General features: G+C 38.0%; 1 protein-coding gene across 1 annotated transcript in view; it reads right to left on the minus strand.

Annotated features, from left to right (window-relative positions):
* Positions 1-10750, minus strand: part of NDUFS4 (NADH:ubiquinone oxidoreductase subunit S4) — a 92207-nt gene extending 81457 nt beyond the window's left edge. Inside the window, exon 1 of the mRNA XM_081054449.1 lies at positions 10635-10750. Coding sequence (XP_080910575.1) covers positions 10635-10732 — 98 coding nt within the window. The 5' untranslated portion in view covers positions 10733-10750. The remainder of the gene's footprint in view (positions 1-10634) is intronic.
* Between the last annotated feature and the right edge of the window lie 923 nt (positions 10751-11673).

Here is an 11673-nt window from a genome sequence, read left to right on the forward strand (position 1 = left end):
AGAATGTCTAAAGTCATCACTCTTATAACATCGTTTTAGAAAACAAAAAGAAACAAAAGGCTTAAAGATTGGAACAGCAGAAATAAACTGTCCCTATTCACAGAATACATGATAACCTACTTAAAACTCCCAAAGAAGGTGGCTGGATGTCTCAGTTGGTTAGAGCGCCAGCTCTAAACAATAGGGTTGCTGGTTCAATTCCCCCATGAGTCAGTGAGCTGCACCCTCTACAACCAGATTGAAGACAATGAGCTGCAACTGAGTGGCCCGAGGGGCGACTGGATGGCTTAGTTAGTTAGAGCGCGAGCTCTCAACAACTAGGTTGCCAGTTCAATTCCCGCATGGGATGGCGGGCTGTGCCCCCTGCAACTGAAGATTGAAAACAGCAACCGGACTTGGAGCTGAACTGCACCCTCCACAACTAGATTGGAGGACAACGACTTGGAGCTAATGGGCCCTGGAGAAACACACTGTTCCCCAATATTCCCCAATAAAAGATTAAAAGAAAAACTCCCAAAGAATCTACAAAATACTTATGGAACTAACCAGTGAGTTTAGCAAGGTTACAGGATACAAAGTCAACACAAAAATCAATTCTATTTCTATACTCAGTACAATTAGAAACTAAAATTTTTAAACAATGTTATTTACCATAGCACCTCAGAATTTAGATATTCAGGCATAAATCTAAAAAAAAAAAACATATACAAGCTCTGTACATTTAAAACTATGAAACAATGATAAAAGAAATCAATAAATAATTGAAGAGACATACTATGTTTATGTACAGGAAGACTCAACCTAGTAAAAATGACAACTCTCCTCAAATTAATCTATAGATTTCAAGCAATACCAAAGTCCCACCTAGATTTTTCATAGATATACATAAGCTGATTCTAAAATTTAAATAGATATAAAGGCACTAGATAGCTAGAAAGGAAGTAGAATAGCTAAAACAAAATTGAAAATGAAGGAAATTGTTAGAATCACAGCTACTTAATTACAGTACACATTTCCTATAAAGCTACAGTAATCAAGACTGTGTGATATTGGCAAAGGGATTTAGATCAATGGAACAGAACAGACACTAAAAAAATCAGACCCAGACAAATATAGACAACGGATTGTTGACAAAGGTGCAAAAGCAATTTAATGAAAAAAGGATAGTCTTTACAATTAATGGTGGTGGAACAAGTGTACATCTATATGCAAAAAAATTAACCTCAACTTAAATCTCGCACCTTTATATAAAAATTCACTTGAAATGGATCACAGATCAGAATGTAAAACATAATACATCAAAACTTCAAGAAAAAAATATAGGGAAAAATCTTCATGGTCCAAGGTTAGGCAAAGAATTGTTAGATATGAAAACAAAAGTACAAGTCATAAAAGAAAAAAAACTGGTAAACTGGACTTTATCAAAATTAAAAACTTTTACTCTGTGAAAACACTGTTAAAAGAATGAAATGAAAAAAGAGGTTGGGAGAATATATTTGCAAACCTCATATATGACAAAGGACTTGTATCCGGAATATTTTAAGAACTCTCAAAGCTCAACAATTAGAAAATAATATATAGTTCAAAGAAAGATACTAGAGAAATGGAATATATTCTAAGGTCTACCAAGAGGTAGTAAAGCATTAAGAAATACGGTCATTAATAAAGGGTAAACAAACTGGAAATGTTAAGCCTGGAGCACAGATTTGGAGGGAGAATGATGATAAATGTCTTCAATTGTCTAAAGGGCTGACATGTGCAGGGGGTTTAGAATTTTTGTATAGAGTACTAAAAGGAAACATCATTTCCCAACTAGTCTAAAATTATAGAGGGTTTTCTAGGGCTACTAGAAATTCACCATATATAAAGGTTCGACAATTAAGTTTGTGAACTCATCTAGAAAAAGTGCTACATACCTCATTGCTGAGTATCACAATGGTCACCTACGAAGTACTCCCCTTTGGGAAGCTATGCCAGCTTCTAGTCCACCCTTCAAAGCAGTTTTGGAACTTTTTCTAGAATGGCTATCACAGCTGTTGTCATATTACCCTTGATGTCCTGAATGTCATCAAAATGTCTTCCTTTCAATACATCCTTTATCTTTGGGTAAAGAAAGAAGTCATAGGGGACCAGAGCAGGTGAGTAGGGAGGGTGTTCCAATACAGGTATTTGTTTACTGGCTCAAAACTCCCTCACAGACAGTGCTCTGTGAACTGGTGTGTTGTCAAGAGCCATGAATTGTTGTCGAAAAGTTCAGGTCATTTTCATCTAACTTTTTCATGCAGCCTTTTCAGCACTTCCAAATAGTAAACTTGGTTAACTGTCCACTTAGTGTAAGTTCATAATAAATAATCCCACTAATATCAAAAAAGGTTAGCAACATCATTCCAAGAAGTTCAAAAAGTTAATGGTCAGACGTTATATTTCTCAACTGCTACACAATCAAGAAACAGGAAGGTTCCAGAGATTTTTATATTAAATAAAAGGTCAAACAGGAGGATCCTATTCTTCCAACTCAAACATTGTATGCATCTATGAACTACAACTTCTAGAGTTAACCTACCAAAGTAGAAGGCATCGAATATCCCTTCCTGCCAAAATATCACCTTTCATTACACAAAACATTATAAAGCACTTCAAGTTCCAAATTTTTAAAAAAGACTAAATAAATAACAACATTTTAACAAAAGCCAAAGAGACCTGTTTGATTCTCTAAATCTCATTTGTACCAGGATATTAAAATTAAATTCAAATTACTAACGTCTAATTAAATCTAATTTCATTAGACTTAAAAGACAAAAGGTATGAATATACATTTCTACTAAGTATTTTGAAGAAATCTCTTGAAAAAGAAGTGCTCTTTCCACACAAAGAGTGGTAGTCCTCAAAAGAGCCAAAACATCTGTATTCACTTTAAAGCTCATCAAGACAGACTGACATTTTTAGGAGAAGCATATGGCTTGCTGAACAGTCATCTAGAACAGAATCTTTTGTCTAGTAAACCCTATTCAAGGTCTATTTACTTATGTGTGGAGTGGCTGAATAAAGGAAAGAACATATTTTTGAGTCCTAGAAAACACAAAGAAATGAATTCTTCATCTAGCTTTGTTAAGGATATAGCAAATCATATTACAAAAGCAGCCAGATCTTTACTCTCAGAGACAGTTCTCTCAACACCTGAAACAGTCTAAGAAATCACTGAAACAAAAGAACTCTAGAAAAGCATGAAACTCTCTAAGAGAACTATATCCACCAAAGGCCACCTCCCTAAAAAAAAAAAAAAAAGGCATTTCCATTTTAAAGGATAAAACACTTTCTTCTTAAAACTTTGAGGGGCAGAGTTCAACAGCTGCGCTATATTAAACCTGAGCCCTTCCAAAAGGAAGAACAAGAGTCTCCAGAGAGCGAGTAACATGGCCTGCTTTCTCCAAAATTATCAAAATGCCTGCTTTGCCTCAAAGGAAAGTTTCTCCAAGAAAAAGCCTCTATACGGTGCATGAGTGAATAACATAAAACTTAATTTTAATTAGGAAAATACACAAAAATTGAGGCACTTCGGTTTGTTTCTGGAAATCTCCATCCCTCCCTGAAGGAAAAATGCATTTTGAAGTCTTTCAAGATAGAACATGGAAAATATTTTTTAAAAAAAAACACACAGTAGTTTTTCAGCCCTAGCTTCCCATCAGAATCACCATAAAGCTAAGTCTCAACCTAAACTTACTGAACCAATATTTACTGGGGCCACGGCATCTCAATTTTTTATGCACACAACAGGTGATTTTGATGCACATCAAGGGTTTAAAAATCACTTAACTGAATGGACCATGATCCCATAAAGGAAAAATTAAGTCTAGTGAGTAAAGCCAAGAAGAAAAGGTCACAGTTGAGCAACTAACTAATTCTAAAGAACCTAAGGTTGTATGTATTCACCTATCAAAATACTCAATAACAGACAGGAGAAGGAGAATTTGATATAGAAATTCTGAATTGCTCTTATCATTACCTAAAGGACAAAAGACTTGGAACAGTTTGCTAAAATATCCAAATGTGTAGATAAAAGTCGTTATGAAGAATGGGGCCACTGCATCATAATTCAGGTATAATAAGGTTCCATCAGAATCTTTTGACACTGAAAACTATAAAAGAAAAGGTGCAAAAGAGCCCACGTATTATATGTAATTATCTGTCCACTTTTTAAAAAGCTCAAGCCTTTAATCACAACGAAGTAAATTTTAGCCATCATCAGAGCTTCATTAATCCTGCTTTATTTGACACAAAATTCTAACAGGTTTACTTGCTTGATATTCAAACCCATGATAAACAAAAAGGGGTAGTGAAACTGCTAAAGGGAAGCAGACCAGTCAAGGAAGGATACAAAAACACTATTAAATAGCAGACACCAGAAATCAGAAAGCGTAACAGACACTTGATAGTTTTTAAAGGCAGCAGAATACAATAACTGTTTTTCCTAATGATCAGTGGAGTAAGAAAACAGAAAAATATGCAGTATACCTTAATGCATACGTTATATGTATTTTGTTTAAGACGGTAAGAAAGCATAAAAATCAAGTCACCTGTATGAAGTCTCTCACACAAAAAAAACAAACACAATTTAGGGAGAAAAAATCCTTACTGAAAAACAAACAAAAACCCTAATTTCTCAATTGGAGACTCTCATTGTACAAAAAGAAAAGGAGAGTGAAAGTAAAGAGCATTAGATAGTCTCTCAAGTAAAGAACGTACCTTACTAAAAGGAAAAAATAACAAGATACTGAGGTTTTAATTTACTATTATCAGACATAATATTTCTCACTGTGAAAGTCAACATATTCCTTTAGACTGCTAAATCTATTTCCTAGTAATGTACAGGCAGGTGTACCTCGGAGATATTGCACGTTCCATTCCAGACCACCACAATAAAGCAAACTGTAATCTTTTTGCTGGTGGAGGAGGATCCTTCCTCCAATTTGTAAAAAACACATCTGTGAAGCACAATAAAGCCATGTGCAATAAAATGAGGTCTACCTATATAACTGAAAAAAATCTGTTTCCTAATCTGAAAAATGAAGAGACTAAGAACACCTGAGTTCACAGGATTACTACATGAGATAATGTAGGTAACGTCCTTGGCACAGGCTAATATACAGTAAGTGAGAAATAAATGTTAGCTGCTATTATTCATTTGTGCTCAGAATAACCATAAAAATTATTCTCTTACCATATGACCCAACAATCCCTCTCCTGGGTATCTACCCAAAAAATCTGAAAACATTTATCCATAAAGACACGTGTGCTCCAATGTTCATTGCAGCTTTACTTACGGTGGCAAAGACACGGAAACAACCAAAATGTCCTTCGATAGATGAGTGGATAAAGAAGTTGTGGTATATATATACAATGGAATACTATTCGGTGGTAAGAAAAGATGATATAGGAACATTTGTGACAACATGGATGGATCTTGAGAGTATGATGCTAAGCAAAGTCAGACAGAAAAAGCAGAGAACCATATGATTTCACTGATATGTGGTATATACACCAAAAACAACAAAAAAGAGACAAAAAAAGAACAAGACAAACAAATGAGAAACAAAAACTCATAGACACAGACAATAGTTTAGTGGTTACCAGAGTGTAAGGGGGTAAGGGTGGTAGATGAGGGTAAGGGGGATCAAATATATGGTGATGGAAGGAGAACTGACTTTGGGTGGCGAACACACAATGGGATTTATAGATGATGTAATACAGAATTGTACACCTGAAATCTATGTAATTTTACTAACAATTGTCACCCCAATAAACTTTACTTTAAAAAAAAAATATTCTCAATGTTCACCAAGGGATATATTTTAGAAGCTTTTCCATTTGAAATTATTCTGTATTCACCCCACACCAAAACAGAGACCTCTTCTAACATGGATTACACAGTGTCGTGCAGGGTGTCATACAGGGTCTCAGCTCCCCAACGCAGGACATGGTGAGGCCAAAAAGGAACACCCACGGAGCCAGAGAGAGGGGAGTCATACCACTATATTCTCGCTGGCGGCTGGGCTGGAGACACAGGAAGCAGGAGCCACACGATGCAGTCTGCCATCCGCTTCTCTGCCCACCAACCCCACTTGCTAACTGCAATCCGCTCTTGCTAGCTCAGCCGCGGCAGTTATAGCAGTGGCTAATGGCTGACCGGTAACAGCTGATGGCCAACTACTCACAGCTGATGGCCATCTACTACCCGAGCCAGCACCTTTCCACACGAGGCCAAGAGCCTGGAAACTGCTCTCTAGGACTCTGTCCCCACACACAGGAACTAAGTTGCTCCATCTTTCTCCCTTAAACCCCATGAATTTAACTTTTTAAAATGTCATGTAAAGTAGCTTACAGAGAGCAAGTCTCATAATCACATTTAATTACCACTATTACAAAAAAGCTCTCATGTTCCATGAGTACCCTTTCCCAAATAAATTCATTTTCACCTCTTTTAATTTGAACACAAAAGAGGAATCAGGACACTTGCCAAGGAAATGTATGAGTACAAAAACACTTATTTATAAGACAACTTCAATCCAGAAGTAAACAGTTTTAGGTGAATATCCTACATTCAGACCATTGCAAATAATTAGAAAAGCGTAAGTCTGGTAGATACTTATGTAGGTTAGTACCTAATTGGCTTTCACTGTGACTATTAATAGAAATACAGCTTATGGCTTCCTGCTTTTCCTTACAATCACACAACATTAGGTGCCATGAAGCGTACAAAAATAAAGTTTTTTTCTAACCCTCCAAAAGCATGTGACCTCACTACTGATACATCAGTCCTTGTGCTAATACCTGCTCATTTATGTGCATGTGGGTGTGTGTAAAAGTCAGTATAGGTTGTTAGTAACCAACAATCCAAACATCTTTTTGATTTACAACAAAGGTTTACTGCTTAATCACTTAGTATGTTATGTAACCTACAAGATTCAGATTCTGCTTTGCTCCATGTTATCTTCATTTCAGGATCTGGCTAAAAGAAAAGACCCAACCCAGGATACATCCATCTCACAGCAGAGGGAAAAGGGACATGGCAAAACATGGGACAGCTCTTAAAACTTCGGCTTAACAATGCATATAATTTCCAGTTAACACCTAATTGGCTAAAACAAGTCCCTTAACCAATGGGGCAGTAATGCATGATCCTGTCACAGGGAATGGAATGGAAGCGAATATTTTAAACAATAATTCCATCTATCAAATATCTATCACCAAGATTAAAGAAAAATATTCAGGTTATTCAAACCAATAATAAAATGAACATTTAATAGGTAAGGTTTACTATGTATCACACACCATTTCAATATTTATTAGTATTAAAATATTTAATTCTCCTAAGAATCCAACAAAAATGACTGCTACTGATGAAACAGACCAACTAGTTATGGGGTTTTTTAATGACGAAAAAAAGTAAGAAATGAAACCTATTAGAAGGCACTTTCGAAACAATTCAAGCTCACAAAACGTGGCTTTGATATGTTCCAAAGATAGTAAAAGTAGCTGCCCTTTAGAGAGGAATTTGTTTATGCAGCTTTTCTGAAGTAGAAGCCAACCTACTGGTTTTAAATGCCCTAAATGTTTCTCAAATTTGGGCTGAGACAGCTTCTCAGTAAGGTATCATACACAGAATTCTTGTCAACCTTAGGACCTCTTACTCATTGGAGGTCCTAAGACTCATAATTTCATACTCATCTAATGCTGAAAAAGGAAATAAAAGCAACAGAATAAAGATTGGAGTGCAAAAACAGACCTCAAATAAAGGTCCCACATACTCAGTCCCCACCACCGTTATTAACACCTGCTGCAGACCCTAAGGAGTTATGTTTGAGGTAAACACAAGATTCAATCCAAATTGACAAGTCACGAAACAGGAGTAGGTGAGATGTGTGCATGAATAGGTTAAAGAAAACAAAAACCCTTATATCAAATGTTTTGAGCCCTAAGTACTGCTATTTTGAAATAGAGTGCCATTTTATCTGGTTTTTATATTAATATCCTAAATAGTTAAACTAACCCTGGACAATCCCTTAGGAAAGTCAGAGAAGTAAAGATAAATGTAGGCCATTTATCAGGATTCCCCCCCTTCTCTTCAGACCAGGGAAATAAGCACGTGGAAACTGAGACTCTAGGGCATGAGCTCAGTAACTAGATCAGCTGAATCATCTACACTGTTTAAGTAATTTTTTCTCTCTCTCGTGCATATATGTTGTTGGATTTTTTGATTGGTGTTTTTTTTTGTTTGTTTTTTTACTGATCCATTAATGTAGCTGTTAACTGCTTCTTTCCTTCTGCTAGTTTCTTTTCTCCAATACTTATATTTTTTCACTACTCCCCTCCTTACCAAGTGCCTTACAGATTCCACCCTCCCTCATTTTATTCAAGCTACTGAACCACTACATCATTTGCAAATGTTTTCTAAACATTACAATAAAATGAATTTTAGATGTTAATTTCCCCATTAATTGATTCTTTTTCCACATTCAGTCTTTTCAGGTCCTCCTTACTCTGAAATCATAAGGGGAAAGAGTACTTAAGGATGAAGAGCAAATAATATGTAAGGGAGATGGACCACAGATTTCCCTTAAAGTGAGATGAATATCATAAGCTCTTTGGGTAAAAAAAGGTGGTACAGAAAGCAAATAAATGTGTCATTTAACTTGTGTTTAAAATTTGTTTTACTTGTCTTTTAAGTTTTTTTAAAGTGTGAAACAAAAGTCATATGCAAGGCAGCCGGTTAGCTCAATTGGTTAGAGTGCGGTGCTCTTAACAACCGGGTTGCAGGTTCGATCCCCACATGGGCCACTGTGAGCTGCGCCCTCCACCACTAGATTGAAATAACTACTTGACTGGGAGCTGATGGGTCCTGGAAAAACAGACTTAAAATAAATAAAAGTTTGGGGAAAAAAAGTCATACGCAGCACAGCGAGCTTTATTTGGAAAACAAGGAAATAAAGGCTTACTTCTCTTTCAAAAAGTCATATGATTTAAAATTTTATTTTAAAATCTCTCGTAACTGTTTCACAAGCAGAAACTCTTTAAATTACTATTTTGAAGTAGTAGTAATTATCATCAAAATTTCCAAAATGTAGTATCTTAACTGTAACTAATTGCTGACAAAATGGCTGTGACAGGCATACGGCCATGTTTTGATTAGCCATACACCAGTGGACCCTTCAAATTTGTTTTCAGTTCTAGGCAACTGTGAATACATTATTATTTGGGAATGCAAAATTAATCTCTATAATGTCCAGGAGAAAAAGAACTAACCTGAGTCTATTCCAGCCCCAAGGCAACCAGTGGAATATTTTACCTTACAGAAATACTTTCCATTCTTCAAGTTCACCATATGAAGAAGCGTTCAGTACACACTTATTTACCTTTCCCCAATCTTACGTCCTTATTTTCCAATAACTCTGTATTATGTACGTATCTCTAAACTACTGTCTTCAAGCCTTTTCGTAACCAACTGACCCTACCCAGGACCCCGTCTTCTTTCCCACGCAAAACTCACTGAAAACCTTGATGAAATGTATCTCCAAAAATCCTTTCTAATTAACTCTAGTTCTTTATATTTAATATACCACTGAATTAATTAGCACTTGACTAGACCCTCTTCCAGGTTTAACCACTCCCGCTCCTCCCACCCACTTCACATCGGTCCATCCAGTCTTTCCATCCTTGGTCTGAGCATTTAGTGTGGTCTCAACAGAATGCGTAGGACACTCAATGTAAGGCCTGGTTTGTATTGATACCAACGAGCTGCGAAAATAGCGATGAAACATAACACGTATTCGCAGATAAAAATGTGTGTGTGTGTGTGTGTGTGTGTGCGCGCCGTCGTGTTGGTACTACAAAATCTGGAAAAATTATGGAAAACAGGGCAATGGAGGATTAAAAGTAATGGAGTCCAACAAATACCACCACCACCAAAATGCTTCACGGCAAAACAGTAACAACAACCAATACCGAACGTCCCTGAATTGCTGTGAGGTTTAATCCAATCCGGGACGGGAAGCCTCCCAGCAGGACCACCCCCCAGCCTTGTGTAAGTTTTAACGTCCAGTATCACACTAGCTGGGACATTTGTATTAACACTGACTTCCAACCAACTTCTCCTCCCCGTCAGGCTGACCACTAACACTATCTTGATGCTCAGACACCCGATCAGTACCACTTAACGCAAAGAGGGCTATGTCCCCCAAGGAAAGCACCGAAGTGATGGGCAACCAGGTGAAAGACACGGAGTGGTGCAGAAAAGGGGGCGCCAGGCCACTGAGGCCCCTCCCATTCCCCGGGGACTGGACCGGCCTCGGCTCGCGGCTGCGGGGACCGCCCGACCCCACAGACCCTCTCTCACAGCAACAGCGCAAAAGTTTCCAAGAAACCGGAGGTCCTCCTCCCACCTCCCCGCGTTCACGTCCCACTCGCCCGGCCAGCGCCCCCCGATCGCAGCGAGTCCCCAATGCGCCCGCCCTCTCCCGAGGAAGAGGTCAGCAGAGGACGCCTTCCCCGAGGCCTGCTCGGGGACCCCGCCGGCACAGACCTCCGCAAAAGTGAGGAGACCCAAGAACCTTGAAGAAGAAGCCTGACGACCCCGTTACCTGGTCGGAACCCTGGAAACGGAAATGGCAGCTGCCGCCGCTGCCCGTCTCCCCCACCACGCTGGCCTCAGCGCCACTGACATTGAGACCGCCGCCATCTTTCTGCAGGAAACCACCAGGACGGGTCCCCGCGAGGGACAAACTTCCTTCGTTTTCAAGACTGTGTAACTGCAATGTCATAGCGGGGTGGGGGGGGGGTTGTTTATTTTATTTTTATTTGGTGTTTTGTGAAATACTGGAGCTTAGAAAAGAGGTGAAAAGTCTGGTTGAAAGAGAGAAGAAGGCAAGTGGATGGGAGAAAAATGCAGACCTACCTTAATTGTAAATAGGACCCCCCAGGAAGTGTAATCCTTGTTTGTCATTAGGACTGCGTAGTCACTGGGTATTTAATGAAAAGACCCAAAGAAAATACTTGAAAATTTAAACACCTGCAACTCATAATTTTTTCAAAGGACTCAGAATATTTAGGGCTGAGCCCACTGGAAGAGCCAGAGGGCTCTTTTGGTTCTTGAGAACCTAAAGTAGTACTTTTCCAAAGTGTTGCCAGATTCAGTTCGCAAGCCCTCAGGAAAAGGCTGTCTTCTGTTTGATGTTCCGTAGTTGTAATGATCATAGTTTCCAAACGAAAAACTCTGGACACATGGCCTGGCAAAGGTTTGGTTTTTTTGACGTGTGAATTTATATAAAAAAAAAAAAAAACAATGGAACATAATATTTGATACCAGTTTTCCCAGTAATTCCTGAATGTGTGATCATAATCCACAAACACCAAGAATGTTACTAAAGCTCCATACATATAAAACAAAAATTGTCTTCTGAGACAAATGTTGGAAACATTTTTGTATTGTGGGCTACTACCTTAAGAACAATGATTAACTGTGGATTATGTAAAATAAAAAGTAGTTTAGTTTTGGGGGGTTTGTTTTTAAAGGGATGTCTAAAAAGAGAACATTGCTGCTTTTAAAATTAAGCATGTGCAAACATAAACCTTTATTAAAAGAATTGGATTAACAGGAGGATGGGAAATGACTTGGTTTTG

This window comes from Rhinolophus hipposideros (genome assembly GCF_964194185.1).
Source record: "Rhinolophus hipposideros genome assembly, chromosome: 7".
Lineage (NCBI taxonomy): Eukaryota > Metazoa > Chordata > Mammalia > Chiroptera > Rhinolophidae > Rhinolophus > Rhinolophus hipposideros.